This window comes from Macrobrachium nipponense, chromosome 3 (assembly GCF_015104395.2).
Source record: "Macrobrachium nipponense isolate FS-2020 chromosome 3, ASM1510439v2, whole genome shotgun sequence".
Taxonomy (NCBI): Eukaryota; Metazoa; Arthropoda; class Malacostraca; order Decapoda; family Palaemonidae; genus Macrobrachium; species Macrobrachium nipponense.
This window is the reverse complement of record NC_087202.1, coordinates 137,113,243-137,134,377: the sequence shown is the minus strand read 5'-3', so window position 1 is coordinate 137,134,377 and position 21,135 is coordinate 137,113,243. Positions and strand designations below refer to the sequence as shown.

Sequence of the window (21,135 nt, the reverse complement as noted above, 5' to 3'; positions counted from 1 at the left end):
TCATTTACATTCTTTGGTATTCATTTATTATCTAATTTTGTAAATTTTAAGAAATTTTGCAGAGCCATCCTTATTTACATTCTTTGGTATTCATTTATGGTCTTATTTTGTAAATGTTAAGAAATTTTGCTGAGCCATCTTCTTTTGACAAAAGTCAGTCTTGTCCCATGTGAGTCTTTAGAGGTGTTACTTGGTGGTTTGGTTAAAGTACTTTGATAAGAACATAAGATCAGGATTAATTATGAATCCAGTACTACCATTTCTGTGCAAGTTTGTTCATTACAACCCTTATTAATTTCAGAATCTCAGTCTCACCAATTAAAACTCTTCATGACTGAGATGCCTCTTTGTGTGCCCAGACCTACAAATGGCACTTAACTTCTCATTTGTCTGCCAGCTAACTTCTCATTTGTCTGCCAGCTTTTCATGAATTTTGTTTTGTTTTAAATGTGTTTTGCTCTTCAGGTAACTACAGTATTGTCAGTAAATGTGACAAAGAATTTAATAATTTTTTTTTTAGCTATTAAGTACAAGGAAGCTTTTTCATTAGTTTCATTATACTGGTAATTGGTTCTCATATATAAAATATTTTTCTGGTTCTTTAATTCTTATTGATACCTGAGGACATTAACTCAAAATCTATTATGTAGCCATTTCAGTTCCTTGTACATGTATGTGTATTTGCAGTATTTGAAGATAATTTGTATTTTTAGAATTGAAGTGTCCATTGTCATTTTGATACAGCATTGTTACCTAAGAGAAATTTTAGTTTAGCACTTTTACTGAAAATTATTTTTTCTATGATTGCTGAATCATTTGTAAGCTTTTTGTTATAAGTACTTGCAATCATGTTGTTCAAGGTACGTATCTTTATAAATGGATTTGTCCTTTTGTATTTTTGTTGTTCCTTTTCATTGCTTCCATAGCGTTTTTTATTCGTGTATGTTTGCCAACATTAAGCAATTTTGTCTTGAAAGGTTTGGGTGGCTCCAATGATAAAACAAACTAGTGTTGTCTGTGTGACATTGATGGTTAACCGTTGAATTTTGAAAAACTTCATGTGCATATAACTTCAGTAACATTATCTTTAGTTCAAAATGAAACAGAAAGCTTGTCAGCAGCATGTCAGGTCTTTATATAGACATTGTACAATTCACATCATATCTTAAACATACACTCATCTCTTGGATACTTAGACCCTTCCATTCCTATACTTTCTCCATTCTCCCTATTCAGCTCCTTCCAGGATTTTTTTTTTCTCTTCACCTATTGCCTTTCTTTCTCTTCATATACCCACACCATCTCTAAATACAGTGATTCATCTTTTCACCATTCTAACCTTTTTGCCATTTCTTCAGTTTCATATTTCTCACCCTTTCAATAATTCTTACCTCCATTTTTTTAAAGGAGTGTTAGCTCAACAATAAGTATTTTGCCAACACCTGATGAAATCTTTTTGCACCTCCTATTATATAACTTGGTCTCTTCTTATTGGACCTTTTGAAATTGAATTACATATGTTGATGGTGGCAAATGTGTACAGTTTTAGTATTTACTCCTTACTTGGTTTGCTGCTTTCATGCCATCATAATGATGGGGCAGGGCTGTGGACTACTACACACTGATAGGCTGCTGGCTGTGATATCACTCTTGCCACATATAAACAAGTGTGTTGGGGACTGGGGTTCACAAGAGTAAGGAATTAATGGCAATTTTCCTTGGAGACTGATGCATGCAAAAATAAGGAATCCATAGCCATAGAGGCTTTGCTATAAGCTGCAGAGACATCAGATCAACAATCCACAGTGTCTCTGGACAAACAACTTCCAAATTGTTCATTCTGCTATGGCAAGAGTTGTGAGTCTTATGCTCAGGGCCATCCAGTTCAATGGCAAGACTTGACACCAAAGAATCTTGAAAATGAAAATGAAAAGCTCATTGGAGATGGATCAAAGTCATTGCAGGCAAAGGTGAGGGAGTAACAAATGAGAGGCTGTGTTTTTATTTTTACTAGTAACTATCAGGAACAGGTCCTAGATAGTGTCTGTGTAAAGATACTGTCCTCTTGTTATGTTAGTCCTTATTTGTAACACATTACCACATAATTTCCAAGCTGTTTTAATGAAGATCTCTAGTTGTAATATAATGGTGTTTCATATTCCTTTTGATTTAATCATAGACAGTAACCCCCAGTTATGAATTATTACTTTTTTTTTTACATGAATGTAAAATGGTTATACAAAGGTAAACTAACATTACTTTAAAATAAAATCCGTTAAAATAAAAAACTGCTGCTTCTCAAATCATTGTTGCTTCTTTGCAACTCAAATCATTATGTCGCTTCTTTGCGAAGTTCTTGTTAATAACAAAAGATTGTCATGAATTGTTACATAGCCTATAAGTATTACTACTTGCTTAGTAATAAGGAGAGGATTTCAAATCACAAGGGATTGTATAGCCCAAGTTGAATGAAAATGTAAATAACCAAATCATAGCCTAAGTTCTACACTGCAACACCCTAATTCCTATACCAATTTTAATTGACATTCAAGATACGACAATGCGTTGTGTATATTAAGAGTACATAAATGATACCAATTTTCTGCAATTGTGAATGATGGATTTGTTATCGTGAATGACTGGTTCACTATCCCTAGCCTAGATGGCTTGAGATCTGGCATTAGCTTGGTTTTCCTTTCACTGTTCTCATCCAAAGAACATCATAGGAAACACCTCCCTATCATTAGATATGCATGTCCTAAGAAGGAATTTCGAGATAGGAATACGTGAGTGATTAGGGTTCAGAGATACTGATGACTTCTTAGAGATCGCTGGCTCAGGTCTTGCCCATATGACACTTGATTAAGACTCCTTCATTTGAGCTAACGTGACTCGACTCTATCGGAGCTGTGACTAGACTTAACTCACACGACCGCAGCTGACCCACAACAATGTCCGGCCAACTATCAAACAATAAACAACCGATGACCAGTAATTAAGAGCTGTTAAACGTATAGTACTTACAAGCTAATATTACATGAAATAACTAACGTAATGCTATTTCCTAACTAAACACAAATACAACATTACATAATATCTCCCTTTCACACAGTATGCATTTCCACTTACATAAATGAGGAAAATGTGGGAAAAAATGCTACTACTTGCAGTAAAATACAACCTCTCATGTCTAAGTTTTGACCATAAGTTTGGTAATCTTGTTACAACGCCCAGTCTAGTAAAGTCTACCGAAAATTAAATTTGCTGCATGAGCATAGCCTAGTACAGTATGATATACCAAAAATGAAATTTGTTTAGGTGGGAAAGACTACTGTGGAAAAGAGATTAGCTTAATGCTATTTGGGCTTTCAGGAATACAATTCACTTGGTGCATGAGATGTGTATTCAGTACACTGAAATCATGTTTAGGGGACAAAATTTTAAAAGGATCACGTGATGCACAAGATCAAATGACACACAAGTATATAAAGTCAGTCCCTGGGTTACGACGGGTTCGGCTTACAACATTCCGAGGTTATGACAGTTTTCAAATGTAGTCATCAGAAATTATTTCCCAATTTACGATTCATATTCCAGAGTTACGATGCTTACGATTCAAAATGGCTCTAAAATTACAGAATCATGAAAAGTTGGAGTATTTTTCTGAAAAACTCAATAAAAATGCAGGTTACATTGTTTTCAAGACACCCAAAGAATTAAAAGTAAGGTTTTCTTACGATTTTCGACGATGTCTTGGCTTACGACGCGTCTCAAGATCGTAACCCCTGTCAAACCTAGGACTGCCTGTACAGCATATTTCATTTGTTGTACTCATTTTGCCCAATCGTGGAAACTGTTTGTGTAAAACACCGTGTTTACATCTTCAGTAGTACAAGGTATGGCATATCTCGGTGACAGCTTAACAAAGCACATTAATTTTAAGAACATAACTAACACTTAGTCAATCATTGTCTGTTGTATTGGAATGGGTAATTTTTCTTTTCTCATAATAACACGGAAGCTTTATTTGTATGCCAGTGTATGTTTACATCCACAATTATCTTTTCGTCAGTGTTGACATCATCTCCTCTACATGTGAGTTTTTTTGTCTTGTTTTGTAGTGCAGTAGTATCATGTGTTGTTATTTTTGTTGTTTGCTTTGCTTGATTTACTATACATTATTTTATTAATAAGTTTGTGACCCTAGGTATTATTAGTAGCATACTTATAAAAGAAAATATCTTATCATTGTTGATATTTGATCGTTAATTACTGTAAAAATGTTTCAAATATAACATGTAGATATTGGCAACACATTTTGCTATTTATAATTGAAGTATTGGTGCTGCCAATGCCAACAAATGATTGTGTACATACATACGTACCAACACAAACAACTGCATTTATCGTTTGGGTTGTAAAAATAAAAAATGAGGAAATGCAGTAAAAATAGAAATGAGAATAGCTATAAAACATAATTTTAAAAAGTGAAGGACTGTGTGTGTTACTATATAGGCTTCAATGTAAGCGATACTACCTCGTTTCTCTTGCTCTCTCTCTCTCACTTCCTTTTTTGTTTGCTTTGTTAGAGTACAGCACTGCACATATCCCTTAATAAAATGTGGAAAAATCATATACACAAAACCACAGAACAAAGCAAGCTTTATTAAATTAGATAGTGTAGACCAGGGATGTGCAACCTTTTCAAATGATGGGCTGTGGCGGAATCACAAGCAAAATACATAAAGCAAGCAACAAGAGCTCCCACATTTATGTTAATCGTTCCGACTGACAAATTTTCCCTCAGCCACACATTCCCCTTTATGTTACTAATACACGCAGGACAGTTGGCTTAATGAGAGAGAGAACACTCCAAACACAAACACATGTGCTCACCTTAGACTCGAGACTATCAGGGTGAGATGCTGTGCTGTCTGCTGGATACAGTCATCGCGAGACAACAACTGCTGAATTCAATACACAAAGACAGACAAGCACCAAAACCATGCAAGAACTAAGAAAAAAAAAAAAACAGCAATCATTACGCAAACAAATATTAACAACTCGAAAACAACACAGCAAATCAATACACAAACAAATGCCTACACTGTCTCCAACAAACAACTCACAAACATCAAAACACAAAATCAAATACTACAACAGACAGTCTTTAACACTCTTTAGCTCACCAACAACCAGACAGACACATGCACAACTACTATACAATATCAAAATCAATCAAATCACACAACAACAACTGACCATCAGTAAACTCTGCCTTATCTCTGACTGACTGACCGCCTGGCAACCACGCCAGCAGACAACCCAAAACAATCGCCCAACAAACAAACCATTCGTTAACTATCCATTCACACGAACACAAACAGCCTAACGAGACAACGACCAAACAGCCAGCCACACTTGCCTTCTCTTTTTCTCTCTCTTTCTTACAAGCAACCCTTGAGAACATTGTCAAATGCAGCAACCAGATCTCTCCTCCATAGGGCCAATAGTAAAAAATCTCAAGTTATAGAAGGCTGCACATCAGAGTATTAGAAAGACGGCTTCAGTGAAAAACCAACTGGAAAATTCGTTTTGTATTTCTAACTTTCGAAAAATTCTATCGTATAAAAAGGCTCCACAGGACATGTGAATGTAATACATAATAAAAAAATTTAAACAAAATGCTCTTGATATCTCACCCAGATACACATCTGTATTATATGTATATGGATATATCCCAGGGCTTATTTATTATTGGCTGTGATACAAACATAGAATTAAGTGTGTACGTACTTAAAATTTATAGGAATGTCCTAATCTTCTTTATGTAACCAAATGAAAGCCAAATCTAGTGGGATGGCTGACTGTTTTTGTTGGACCATCTGGTCAATATTAGGCTGAATGGCTGATGTGGCAACACAGGGTGCTTTCCAAGTGTTCATCAGTTATTGAGGACCAAAATTTATTTTTAAGGTTGATTTTTTAAAAGAGTTGTTCGCATACATACGTGCTACCAAACGCTGCCATCATCTTCCTTGCATGACCAGATAGTTTGGGATAGTCTGTGTCTGATAAATGTTGTTTATAGAACTGATATACTGAGCTATGACCATACTTATTTCTTAGTTCATTATTATATTGCAGTTCCATTATTTCCATTTGCATATCCTCTGGAATAGTTTTCACATCCACAGAAAATGGGGAGGCAAACAGTATAATAGCTAGTGAGTGTTTTCTAAGGTCATGGAATCTCATTGAAAAATCTTCTTATAAGGCTGCCAGCTTGTCACCATATTTCAGACACTACTCATCACTTATTACACGATTGCTTAATGTTGGAAAGTGGGCTGTTTTATGCTTCCTGATCTGTGATTCCCACAATCGTGATTTGGTCTGAAACCCTTTCGATCAGTGAGAACAGGTCATTAATAAGTTGATCTTTCATGATCAGTGAGAATAGGTCATTAATAAGTTGAGCTTTCCCTTGAAGCCTAACATTCAGGGTACTGAGATGGTCTGTTATATCTACTAAAAATGCCAAGTCACACTTACATTCATTAATTATCATTCATTTCAGGGACAGTTACCTTTCATGTTTAAGAAGAGCACAATTTCATTCAAAAGTTCATATACTCTTTTTAGCATTCCTGCCTTACTTAGCCACCTAACTTCACAAAAATACTTTATATCGCAGTACGTATTCTGCTTCAGTATCTGCCAGAAACTCCTGAAACTGGCGATGATTCAGACCTTTTGACTTAATGAAGTTGACTGCTTTCACAAGAACATTAGTTACACGTGGAAAGTTTATTGTCTTTGCACACACAGCTTCCTGGTGTATAATACAATCCAAGGCAATAAGTGAAGATGAGTTAATATTTTGAGACTTATACTGCCCTTCAACAATCCTACCAGACCATTCTTATTACCTGCCATAGCTGGAGCCCCATCTGTTGTAATACAAACTAAATTCTTTTAATGCAGTCCAAACCTAGCTAACACCTTTTCTAATTCATCAAGTATATCTTGGCCTGTGTTGGTTCCTTTCATACTTTCAAGTGATGCCATTTCTTCCATAATATTACAATCACTATCAACACCCCGCATATAAACAGCAAGTTGTGCAGTATCTGTAGTGTCACAACTTTCATTAAGGGCAACAGAGTAAGCACAAAAAGCACACACTCTCATGGCCATTATACATTCAATACTCTCTGAAAGCCTCTCAATTCTTCTAGCAATGGTAAACCTAGACAGACTTATATTCTCAACTTGTTTCTTTTTGTCAGCAGACATTATATCTGAAGCTGCACACAAACACTTTTAATGCACTCTCCATCTGAAAAAGGCTCGAGTCTTTACAAGGATCGGGCTTATCACAAAACTTGTTTTGATTGCTGCTTCATAGTCCTTACTTAGTAAACACTGCTGTGCTTTCAAAGACTTCTGCAGGAAAGATATTTTTTCCATTTGTGGATCACCTGTAATGATTTCATAATCTTTGTTTCGTTGTATAATGCTTGTTGATGATACATTCCTTCAATACCGAAACTGATGGCACACAAGGCACAATGCTTTTCTCCCTAAGGGTACACATAAATATCCTGATAGCACCTAATTTCCTCTTGATATTTTACATTTTTCATTACTAGTAGCCATTGCTTGGAAATTATCTGTTAAAAAAAGTTATAAATCCTCTTAGTGCAAGAAGTGCTTAGGTACAAGACTTGTTATAAAATATATTCACACTTTTCAGAGATTTACAAAATACTGAGGGAAAAAAATAAAAATATATACACTCATGTAAGAGCCACCACAACACCAGAGTCAGAAGACACTGAGGCAGCAGATTTCTCTCTCTCTCTCTCTCATCTCTCTCTCTCTCTCTCTCTCTCTCTCTCTCTCTCTCTCTCTCTCTCTCTCTCTCTCTCTCTCTCTCCCCTAAACAACATTTTAGGTCCAAAAATGTTTACTACAAAACCTAACTACTTTAAATTCCTAAAATTTAGGAATGTAAGTAATTAGGGTTTAGTAAATTTTCAGCTTGACAGTTTGCTCCAAGGGCCACACTGTACAATTATTTTTGAAGGGTCAGGCCGCACTGAAAAGTCTTGATGGCTGCAGGTTGCACAGGCCTGTTGTAGACTATATAGCCTTCTTCACCCATCCAATACTGTTTGTATCCCCAAATGCCCCCTCCCATCCAGGGAAACTGCTCCCCAGCTCCACCCACCCTGTTGGATGAGTGTGTGCTCGCCTACCGATTTGGTGGTCGCGAGTCAATTCCCCACTGCCAGCATGGAATCAGAGGAATTTATTTCTGGTAATTAGAAATTCATTTCTCTATATAGTGTGGTTCGGATCCCACAATGAACTGTAGGTCCCGTTGCTAGGTAACCAATTGGTTCCTAGCCACGTATAAATACTATCTAATCCGTCGTGCCAGCCCTAGGAGAGCTGTTATCAGCTCAGTGGTCTAGTTAATTAACTTTTTTCTACATGGCCTGACTGCCCCTCCTCTTACCTTACATGGTGCCCAGCCATCTGACCCATCCATCTCCTTGGAAACTTCTCTAGGCCTCCTCCAACCCCGAAAAGCCTTTCTCTGTTAGATTATGAGTGTAGGCAGTTACACATATTTTCCCAGTATCACATATCCTTGGGCCTTACTCCCGTTTTTTGTGTGTTTTGGATAATTTCGAGTTTGAGATAATGAAGATCTGGATAATCACAGGATTAAGTGATAATGAAGATCTGGATAATCAAAGGATTAATTATCATCATCATGTGCTCAGATGTTCTCCTATGTCTTCAATCACTCAGTGTTAATGACAGTAAAGATTTTTTTATTTTGTCATCTTCAAGACTTTGCTGATCTTAGTCTTGTTTCACCCTTTTAATATCCTGGCCTGTGAACATGCCAAGGAAGCTGGTAATTATGTGTTATTAGCAATAACTTTGTACTTGAATAAAGAAACTGTAGTGTATGGGTTGCAATCTGACTAGGATCTGTTCAGGTGTATTTAGTTAGTCCCCAATATATCATGAAACAAACTTATATATTACCTAGTAAAACAAATACGTAGGTTCTTTGTATAATAGTACTAGTACTGATTTCACAGCGCAAAAACTAGTTAACTGAAAGTATTGAAAAAGTTCTGCAACGGAAAATTTTACTTGTTAATTAAGTTACTCAAAGTTTTATAAAAGTCCTTCCAGATTGTAGTTCAAAAAAGTTTTGTTGTTAAAGAAACTTTCATCATTCCACAAATAATGAGGAACTGGTTTAAATGTAAAAATTTATATGACCAGACAAAAATCTAGCCCTTATTCTCAGTGATAAAAGAGTTGTATCATTAATGAACAGGATACTTATGAAATATTGAATTTGATTTCTAATGAGAGTGGAAGAATGCATAATTAGAATATGACATTCTTCATGCTAAGGAAAGTGCCACATTGATGTACTGTACAGCAAATTTATTTAAGTCTTGTAGTAATTGATTTTGTGATTCATGGATGTTTTTAGTAACACAAAAGACCCAGTTCCTTTGTGCAGAGAATGCTGGTCAACTAGAACATGAAACATAAGGTTTGTGATTAGTGAAATATTGTGCATGGTGTAGGTTAGTCATGCTAATAAACTGTTATGTTGTACCTCTAAACATACTTGGTATTACTGTAGGAAATGAGAAAATAGGTTTTTATTCAGTTTCTTACCAAGCAATTATTCAGCTGTAGGATGCCTACATACATTAGACCAAACTTCAAATTTTTGTGGTGGTCGCCACCATCACTAGTGGTAAACAGGTATGATGACATCACACCTCCCAGTTGGATTTCTGCTGGCTCCCAAGTAAGACTGATAGTTCTGCGGACCTTCTTTGTTGTCATTTGGATAGTTGTTGGCTTTCCTGGATATTAGTGATGTACAATTTCGTTGCGGTTATTGATTTTTGTCAAAATTAGCTCACCTTCTTTTGTCTTGTTTGTTGCATTTTTGCTTGAATGTGTTGGATTCAAGCACATCTGGAGTTAGAATTTGTGCCAAATGCTGCAAAACTTGGTTAGTTAAAGAAGTATACGATCCTCACTGGATGCAGTAAATGTAGGGTTCAGGAATGTTTTAGGGAACTAAGATGTTGTTCTGTATGTTAGGATTGGGACGAGGAGAAATGGAAACTGCATTTCACATAATAAGAAAGTGTTACAAGATAGGAAGAGAAACAAAGCCCTTAGAGCTGATAGTACGGCTAGTGTAGCTCCTTCGCCTTTCCGTGTTGGCGGAGACCTCTACTCCTGCCTCTTCTCCTATTCCTGGAAATCTCTCTGCTACTCTCATTCCTCTGACCCCTTCACTTCCTACTCCTTTGCCAGCCTCCTTGTTGCATTTTCTAATACCATTGCCAGTCTCCCATGATGCATTTTCTGATACCATTGCCAGCCTCGAATCAAGGTTCAAGAGGAAGTTAAGAGTATTTGGGTGTACGATGATGGAGTTAGGTACCTCCATGAAGTCATTCATGGAGATTGTGAGGTAAAAGTGTGCAGTGCTAGTGCAGTGCAATCTGAGGGGATGGCTGTCCATCCCTCCAGTTCTAGACAAAGGTCACTGTCCCACTCCACTGCCTCGGGGAGAAGACATACTGGAGGTCCAAGGGAGACTGGTGGGGCTTGCCCACGGGCAATGGCTCCTTCCATCAATCCTGAAGTCTCGTATCATGCAATGACTGAGCGCCTTTTGGAGAGGCGTCTCTTTTAGTGTGCAGTCTTTGTTGAACTCCAGTGGTTTGTCTCCTACGGGTTTGCGTTGCTTCTAGTCTCATGGCCTCTCGCCCTCTTAAGAGGTCATCAGCAGTAGGTGACGAGTTCCCTATCCCTGTCAAGATCTAGGGATATAGTTTCCAGTCCCCACCTGTCTTGTAGCTGTACTGTTTTGACTTGTGACTGCTACACTTCAACTCATGACTTGGCAGACTTGACTGAGGAATGACAGGCGTTGTTGCCGACTAAACGAGCAGTTCTCTCTCCATCGACTCAACAGACTTCGACTTTGAGTCCAAAGCCTGCTTCTACGTCACAACGTAAGCCTTCTTCATCTGTTTGCTTGGATCAGTCCCAGCAGGAGGATCCTGTTTTGGCTCCGTTTTGACAGCACTTCGAAGAATTGTTGCCCTTCTTTAAGACTGCCATCTAAGAAGAAAGAACCAACCCTGTCTCCTGTATCTTCAGAGGAGAAAGAGCAAGAGCAGGAGTTACAGCAGGACTCTACTCAACCTCCGACAGCATACACTTCTTTAATGAGGTTTCTTTTGGAATATTTTCCAAACCGTTTCTCTCCTGCCACTCCTAGTTTGCCTCCTTTGATCTTCCTCATGAAGAAAAAGAACAACCAGAAGATCTCCTTCCTAAGTTAGTCAGTCTTTCGCCTTCCCTCCTTAGTTGCCCATAATGAAGCGTTACCGTTTCTACATAACCGGGGAAGCCCCTTCCTTGGGAGTATAAGCCTCCTTCCAAGGGGAGTTCTCAGGCTTTGTGGACTCGAATAGGAGAGCGTCATTTTCGGATGCAACGTTGTTCTTTTCTTTGTCAGAGATCGACTATCTAGTTCGCAACTTCTTTAAGGTCTTGGAAATCTTCAGTTTTATGGACTGGTCGATTGGAGCATTGACAAGGAAGTTGGAGGACTGCCCTTCGCTTTCTGAGGATCTTCGGAAGGACTGGTTGGGCGTTCTTTCTTTTTCTGATAAAGCTGTTAGAGATGGTGCAGGTGAAATAGCCTCCTTGTTCACCATAGGATTGTTGAAAAAGTGTGAGCTTCGGTGCTGTTTTACCACTAAAGGGGTAACGATGACCCGGAAGTCTGCTCTCTCGTTCTCCCCACTGGTCAAGTCACACCTATTTCCTCAAGGTGCATTGCAAGCTATCCTTTCGGTGCTTAAAAAAGAAGTCCACTACTGATTTGCTTGCACAATCCACTAAGCATCTTAAGTCCTCGACAGTACTTGTGACGCCAGGTTCAGAAGCAGCTCTTTCATGGGGGAAAGTTGCCCACCCTCTTAAGTCCACGTCAAGAACCATAGCTAAGCCTGCAAACAAGTGATGTTCCTGTCGTTCGCACACCCGTAGGCGCCTGACTGGACCATTTTTGGGAGGAGTGGAAGAACAGGAGTGCAGAAGCCTGGGTTATCAAAGTTTTATATCCGGGTGGAGGCCCGTTTTAGGTGTCGGCACCTTGAATCGTTATGTTCTGAAAACAAAGTTCAAAATGGAGACTCAGAGTTTCGTACTTGCCTCGCTTCAGTAGATTGGATGGTATTCCTCGACATACAGGACACCTACTTCCATGTCCCAATTCATCAGGACTCCAGGAAGTACCTTCGATTTTTTTTTTCATAAGATCTTTCAGTTTCAGGCGCTGTGCTTCAGCCTGTCAACAGCACCTCAGATGTTCACCAGGGTTCTAAGTCGCCTGGGACAGTGGTTGCACTTGATGGAGTTGCACTTGATGGAGATAAATGTGTGTGTGTATTTTGATGATTGGCTTCTCCGCGCCTTTAGAGAGTCAGTGTGCGAAGGACCGAGAGAGGACCCTCTGCCTGACGCAGAAGTTGTTCATTGTAATAAATATGTCAAAATCCCAAATTGTTCCTTCTCAGAAGATTCTCCATTTGGGAATGACACTGGACACACAGACTTTTCAGGCTTTTCTGTCCCCAAGAAGAGTGGAGTCATGCCTACAGACAGTTCAGCAGTTCCTTACCAGTCCATCGTGCTCAGCAGTACAGTGGATGAGTTTGCTCGGTACTCTATCATCGGTAGAGAAGTTTTGTCATTAAGAATATCATGAATATTCTAGGGCCAGAAGAGGAAGAAAGACTTCTCTGCCCAGTAAGAGTGCCGAGATATTTTCTTCACAGAAAGGAGAAAGTGAGAGGTCCTTTACGCTCTGGTGAGTGCTGAGATATTTTCTTCACAGAACGGAGAAAGTGAGAGGTCCTTCACGCTCTGGTGTTTGGTGAAGGATCCTCCTCACCCTCTTTCCAAGAACCTGTTGATTTCCTTTGGTAGAAATATAAAACTCCAGAAACTGCTTGCTGTGCTTTATTGCTGTGCTTTATTCCTTATAACTTATTTACAGTTTTACAGTTATAACCTTGATAGATATTGCACCATTCCACAAAACCTCCGAATTCCTGAAATATCGGTAGGGGCAGGCATTTCTTTAATGGCCTATACCTTATTTTCATCCACGTCACACCGGATGATGTTGAACGATGTCCCATGAATGCGATTTCCTTTTTTATATAAACGGATTTCTCTTCATTTAGTTTGATCTTTTTTTCTTGACAACGCTTCTGTAGTGACTGAAGATTTTGTTCGTGATCACGCATTGCGTCGTGTTCCTCATTTCCAAAACCAACGACCACAATATCATCAGCTACACAGTATACACCCCGAAGCCCCTCCAATGCCTCATTTAATTTTCGCTGAAATATTTCACTGCTCACCTTCAGCCCGAAAGGTAGACGAGCCCATCAATATCTACCAAAGGGGGTAATCATTGTTGTTAACTTGCTGGATTCTTCATCCACTCGTATATGCCAAAAAGCTTCTTGAACATCCAGTTTGCTAAACATCTTGGCATGTATTAGACATGGCAGTATATCCTCCAAAATTGGTAATTTGTAATATTCCCTTTTAAGAGCTTTGTTGAGTGGCTGAGGATCGATACATTTTCTTAACTTTCCATTTGTTTTTTGAACGACTGCCATTTGACTAACCCATTCAGTTGGTTCAGTCTCCAAAATCAAAACTCCTCTTTTCACAAGAGAGTGTAACTCTTTTTGAACCTTTGATTTTAATGCAATGGGTAAACGTCGGCACGGTAATATTCTTGCTGGTAATGTAGAATCTACACTAATTTTAACCTCTCCAAGGTCACCAAGGTCACTCATCTCATGGTCTATGTTAATTTTTGATACAAATGCTTTACCATTGACAAACACGAATCCCATCTCTTGACATGTCTTTGACCCAAGTAAACACATTAGGTCATTTGAAACCACAATGAAGGTTACACTTCTAATTTCATCATTTTTGGGGTTCTTCACATTCAATGTCGTCTCGCCAATGGGCAAAAGCTTGGATTTATTCCACATGGCAAGTTTCACAGACGTTGGTTGCACTTGATCCCTTTTGACATCCCTTTGACATATTGCATTCAAGTCAGCAGCCGTATCCAAATGAAATCTAACCTCGGTATCGTTTACAATTAGTAATGCAGTTAATCTATTTGAATTTTTCATTGCAACCGGTGCCATCCACATGTAATGATTGTAGCCTTCATCTGCCTCTTCGTTCTTCTCTTTAACAATTTTAACTGTTTTTCTTACACACAGCCTTGAAATGGTTTCTTCCTTTACATGATTCACAGACTTTTCCCCATCCTGGGCATTTTGATTTTTCAAATTCATGCTTATACCCACAAAATCGACACTTCACGGCATACCTGTCCATTTTTTTTGAGTCCGTAAAATCCTTATTAAAGGAACCATCTGTAGTTTTGGTTCTCCAATTGTTCACCTTATTAACATTCTCAGAACCAACTTCGCACATCTCTTTAGCACAATTAACGGTTGCTTCATAAGCCAAACATATCTCGACAGCTTTTTCTTAATTTAAGTTTCTTTCTCGAAGTAGCAGCTCTTGTAGTTTCCCTGTCACTGAAAACACAATTTTATCCCTTATCATTCGCTCTTTTTCTTGAAAATTACATTTATCGGCCTGAACCTTGAGTTCTATCAAAAATGAATTAAATGGCTGTTTGTATGTAATTTTCCAAAACCTGAAGGACTGTAACACTTCACTGGTACGAGGACAACAATACTCTTCTAATCTCCTAATTACATCATCAGGATTATCTTTCTGCTCCTCTGTTTCAAAATTAAACTGGTCAAATATTTCTACCATTTGTGGTCCTGCGCAATGGAGTATAATTGCAACCTTCGTTTTCTTGGATTTAGAACTAGCTCCGCTTGCTGTCATGTAGATGTCCACTTGTCTCCTCCATTTTTTGAAAGTATCAGCAAGATTATCATCCAAGGGGTCTAGTGGTGGAGGCAAATGAAACAGATTCAGCCATTTTCTTCAGGAAAACACGTTTTGTAACAATAGTATAGTCTTCTTTCTTTTTTTTTCTATTTTTTTTTTGATTCTTTAAATAACTGCTGCCACCATGTTGATTTCCTTTGGTAGAAATTTAAAACTCCAGAAACTGTGTGCTGTGCTTTATTCCTCTTCCTTTAGAATTTTTATATACACTGACTAACTTATTTACAGTTTTACAGTTATAGTAAACAAAGATAAATATCATATGAGTAATGTTACTATAGATTGGATATTTACAGTAGAGTAGTTAAGTTGTTTTTAGATAACAGTATGTACACAAACAACTAAACAAGTAGTTAACATAAACAGAACCCTCTGTCCTTCTTAAGATCTCTCATCATCAAGGCACATGAAGTGAGAGCTGTTGCTACCTCGCTGGTGTTTCGCAATAACCTATCATTATCGGCGATCTTACAGTCGACCTTGTGGAGATTATTTGAAAGTTGAGAAAGTGTTCAAGAACTGTAGTACTCTTGGGCCTTTATCCATTGCTGGCATGGTATTAAGAGGAGCAACATAGTGGGGTTTCTGTCCCCTTATAATTTTTGCCTTGTATCAAGGTTGTTGGTTTATTTGGGAAGTCTAGAGGTACTAAGTACCTGGAATACCCTCCATTCAGTTAGCATAGAGGGTATTGGTTTTTATTTGGTGTAGGTAACTGTGTCTTTTTGTTTTTCATTGTTTTATCTGGTTCTTCCCGCCCGGGGAAAGGGCTTGTTATGTGTTTTTCATTGTTGTATCTGGTTCTCGCCCTGGGCAAGGGCATTGTTATTTTTGTTGTTTTCTTGTTATGTCAGCAGTTAAGCCCACGATTTCAAGGATCATTCCACTTTGTAGAGAAGAGACTGTCTAGCTACCATTCTCTACTAAGTAAGGCAGCACCAACCAGAGGCAATACTCATCTGAAGCGGATCTCTTACAAGGTAAGTTATGAGAATTGACATTATTTTCAGAAGGTGTTATCTCCTTTACCCACCTTTCAATATGGAATCATCTGAATAATTGCTTGGTAAGACTGCCATTAAAAATATTTTTATAATAAAATAAGATTTTATTCATACTTGCCAAATAGGTAGAGTTTGTGGCCGAAATCCAATTGAGAGGTGTGACATTGTCATACCTGTTTACTGGAAGTAATCGGTAACTGGTTACCTGTACTAGCGATGGTGGCGCCACCGCGAAAATTTAAAGTTTGGTCTGCTGAATAATTGCTTGGTAAGTATGAATAAAATCTTATTATAATATATTTATATAAGTAACTTACCAAGAAATTACATAGCTATAGTTTCAGTTGCACCGCAGCTTAAATAAATAAATTTGCGGGTAAAGCCTCAAACTTCAGTGTAGGTGACCAGACCTGCCAACTAACAGGAATACCAAGAATGACTCAGCAGACACCCTCAATCTGTTTCTGCTTTCCTCAATGTAAACGTGCCAGTTATCTAACTGGATTTCAGTGATGTATTATTACTGATTTAGGGTAACCTTAAAGTTCATAACTTCATACCTTTCAGGATCAGTACTATTTTATTGTTTTTTTTATGAAGATCTTATTTAAATTTATTTTTTGCTACTGTAACAAATTTGCAGTCAAATTGATTAACTACTTCCTTGATTTCTACTTAGTAAATCAAATCTGCTACTAGTGATATAGAAGCAGTCATTGTCCACTTTGACTAGCATAGCTTGGCTATTGACTGTTTGCCCGAATAGAGATTACTTAGGCAGCAAAGCAAAAGTTGAAAAAATATAAGCTGAAGAATGTTGATTTTTCAAAGCTATCATACATTCAATCGCAATTTATTATAATTGGTGAGACAAAAAATTCAATAAAGCAAGTATGAAAATGTAGTTGCATAAAAATTTTAATTAACCCTTAATGGACGGATACCATCGTATAAGTAGGGAAAACAGGTTTTGACTAGTGGACAGATTCACTCCTGGCGAGCATCAATATTACACACCATACAATTTGGCTCGATTGAGCAGCAGAGAGTTTCAATTACTTCAATGGGCTATTGATGAGACTTGGGAACTGAACTCTCAGGTCCTTGTAGCCAAATGGGCATCTCATGAGGTTCATTGTGTTCCAGACTTCAAGCAGGAATGTCGTGGTCCTCTTTCTTCCTTGTCACATTTTTATTTATTTGCTCATAAATATACCCAAGGATTGCTGTCAATTTTAGTTCTTATCTTTTATGATAGTATGTAGCTATAATTTTAATTTTTGGAAAGAAAAATGAGAAAAAAAACATGAAAAAAGAAGAAATGTTAGAATAAAACATGAAAAAAGAAATAGAAAAACCAATTATGCCAAAAAAAATCTCAAATATTTTATAACAAATATACTCAGAATTTGTTACTGATTTTAATTCTTATGTGTAATGATATTGTATGAGCTGTAATTATAATTTTACAAAATAAGATATAATAGTTATAAGGAAAAACATGTATAACTTGGTAAAATTAACAATTGTCTTGTAGGAGAGTCCCCACAATGAATTGTAAATTGTAATTTTCAATTTCCTGTGGAAGATAGGAAATATTTTTTAGAATTTTTTCTCTTACACCATGTGCATTTACATAGCTTCTTGTTATATTGGTGTGTTTTTTTCTTAAATTGGCCAACTTCAAATTTTGCCCAGTGTAGGGTGCTTTTTTTTCAGCCGCTACTAAAGGCTAATTGCATTTGCTACCACATTTACCAAGTATTCTAATAAAATATAACATTGCGTTTGCTACCAAACTGATATTTTCGGTAATGAAATACATATCTAAAAGTCTCAATGTTGAACAGAAGTTGAGATAGATTTCTATAATGGTACTGTGTGTGCTTCAGCTTGTCAATAATGAATTGATTAAACATCTTGTTACACTTTTCTTTGCAGCTTACTAAAAAAAATTGTGCTGTTTGTTTCAGCTACTTTTTTGGGAAGAGTAGCCATTCTCGACAGCTGAGAATCATGCGCTGAGCGCCCAAAGTGTTCAGCAGTTCTTGAGTTCTTAGCTCCCAAGCTATTAGCTCACCTGGGCCCAGCAACTGCAGCCTGGCGCCAGCTTAGAACACCCTGCTCCTGGCACCGACTCCTGATCCTCTGGTGTCAACTTTCTCATTGCATCAAACTTTTCTCTCCTGCTACTGGCCCCTTATTTTATCCATTTGCTCCCGTGACTGGCTCCCTTGCCTCCTTTTCATGTCTTTGCCAGTCTTTTGTGTGAGTTGCCAGAAATTAAACCTGGAACTGTGAAGTGTTGTGTGGTGGAGGAGGTGATTTTCTGACCAGCTGGTTCACCTAGACCTAAGTCACTGTCATACTCCCCCAGCCTGAGAGGAGTCATACTGAAAGTCCAATGGAGGCTGTTGGGAAGTTTCCTGGGTATTCACCCCCTCAATGGAGCCTGTTGCCATTCGACAGACAGCCACTGGAAGGCATCTTACTGAATGTGTAGTGGAGAAGGTGGCTATTCATCCTTTTGGGATCTCCTAAACTCATTCCCTGTCAGACTCCCCTAAACCTGGGAGGCAGCATACTGATGGTCCGGGATTCCGAAGGGACTTTGGACCTCGGGTATTAACCCTCAGTCAAGCCTGTTGTATGCAGGTATCAATGGACAGCCATTAGGAAGGCATCCATAGGGATGTGCGTTTGTGGTCCCTAGTGAAACTCCAGTGTAGAAGTCACTTTTCTGTTAGACAAGAAGTCCTAATGTTTGTTTTTTCTGGAGAATCTCAGCCACTGAAGGGGGACACTCTTCAGATAGTTTCTCCCTCCTGTAAGCGTCTCGGGGAGCAGGAGTATAGTCTTGTGGTTTTTTCATGTGAACTTTTGGTTGTGGAACGCCAGTGTTTGGCAGCAGTTGGTTTTATTGACAAAATATACAATAAATTATGTAAATAACATACATTTATACATGAGTAGTACATAATTTTATTTCCAAAAATCATTAAGATCAAAACTTTTTTTTATTTTTTTTTATTTTTTATATATTTTGTCCAAAATAAAATATCAACCATATCAATTGTAGGTGAACACTTCACTGATATAATCCCAGTACATTATGAATATATGCACATAAGTCAACAACTAAATCAGGCTCCACATCCATCAAATTGGCCACACTTGCAAAATCCAACCTATGATATCTTGTCCAGCAGTTGTCAGATAAGGGACAAGTGATAAGTACATGACTTTCTGATTGTATATTGCTATTATCACACTGACAAGTTCTTGTATAGGTTGGAATTTGCTCCATCTACCTGTCTCCACCTTCAGATTATGAGAATCAAGCTTGTGAACAACACTGCAGAAATCTGGGACATACAGGTAGTCCCCGGTTATCAGGGGGGGGGGGGTTCCATCCCCGGAGGTGTGCCGATAAGTGAAAACTGCCATTAACCGAAACTCGGTGATCTGTGGTGCCATAATGGGGCTTATGGCACTGATAACCGGTTATTGGCACCATAAGAACCCTTATATGATAACCAAGTCCACCGATAACGTGTGTACATTCAAGGAGGATTTAACTCGGATAGACATACCATGTGTATTGAATTTCGTGGCATTCTCAGCCCTCACGTACTTATGTGTATGTATAAACTTCAAACCCTGGTACATTTAGATTGAAATACTTATTTTATTCTTGAATAAACATCCCATCAAATTTCATTACAAAATTCAGAATGTGTTGATCCTCCAATTTCTCCTTCAAACCTGCAATAATATTCCATGAGCAAATTTTCAATTCGGTCATATTTTGTCTATTGCTCAGGAAAAGTGATGACTAAATCTATCAATAACCAGACCATCTCGAAGCAAGACTTAATTTTTACTATTGTAAAGTACAATTGTGGCAGTTCTGACAGCTATATGTTTCTTCCTGAGATGGGCAAATTCTTATCTTCTGCATGGGTGTAAATCCTTTTTTATATAGGTACACTTTTGGAGAGTGCTCTCTTGAATTCTTCAAATTCATTGCTACTGCAATAATGGAATCACGTTTCTGATCTCTTACCTTGGTTTCCCCAAATGACATTGCCCATTCTTCTGTGTTGAGTGGCTCCGAATATGTATCCAGCTAGATACTTCTAATAGTATCTCCTTCACCTTGTCCTTATCTGCTAGTTCAGGGTTGTCTTCTTCCTTTACACCAGTTATCACTAGATTACATTTCCTCACCTTTCCATCCATGGACTTTATGAACAATTGTTGATTGTGGATGGTTGTATAAATGCATCCTCAAGCTCTGATAGATATGCTCTTCTTTTTTTAGTTCCCGAATTTATTAGATTTCTTCTTTGAGCTTCTTTGTCTCCTGTATCAAAACGGCATCAATAGGATCATTTCTGCTTTGGTCATTTTCTCGTTGAGTTGTTACTAACGTGACTGAGCATTCATTATTGTCTGATGGTCTCTTCTAAAAAACATAGTGTTGTTCTTTTTTGAGCACCAATTAACATGCAAACATCTAGCACTGATCTTCAAGTGGCTGATGGTAGTCTCTGATCATCAGGTGCCCACTCTTCAGTATTGGACTCCTGTCTCTGAGTACCATACAACAGTTTGTTCACTAGCTTTTTGTCTCATCAGCCTGTTCCACCTTTGCCTAGAGTTTCAGACGAGCCATAGTTGCTCCCTTTTTAGTGTCAATTAGTGTCTCAAAGCCCTATCCTTTGCAGACAGGGACTTTTGTGTATGACTTTATGAGCATGTTAAAGAAAGCTTGCACCTCTGGTGTTTTTTCTTTGCCTCCAAGTACTGTCAGGGAGTTGGGTATTAAGGGATTAAGACAAGTTTTCCTTCCTCTGGTGCTTAGACAGAATTAGTCCCGGCTGAAGTTTTTGTCAAGATTTTTGAAGTAAGGACTGTTCTTGACTGTCCAAAATAAAATATCGACCATATCAAGAAGATAGGATGCTCTTAGCTTCAGTTGGTCTCGTAGTCGTGTCCTGTGCAGATATGG

The 21,135-nt window shown here is 38.0% G+C and overlaps 1 protein-coding gene across 8 annotated transcripts in view; it reads left to right on the top strand.

Moving 5' to 3' along the window:
- The window catches only part of LOC135222082 (gametocyte-specific factor 1-like), a 534,139-nt gene that overhangs the window by 496,727 nt on the left and 16,277 nt on the right, over positions 1–21,135 (top strand). For 2 of the 8 annotated variants that reach the window (XM_064260255.1, XM_064260252.1), the window contains one exon: positions 302–888. The exons of 5 other annotated variants lie outside the window; for them this stretch is intronic. In XM_064260255.1, the coding sequence (XP_064116325.1) occupies positions 302–322 (21 nt within the window). In that variant the 3' untranslated portion in view covers positions 323–888. Of the gene's footprint in view, positions 1–301; positions 889–21,135 lie in introns of those variants that run through there. One more of the 8 variants, XR_010316168.1, reaches the window with a different exon arrangement.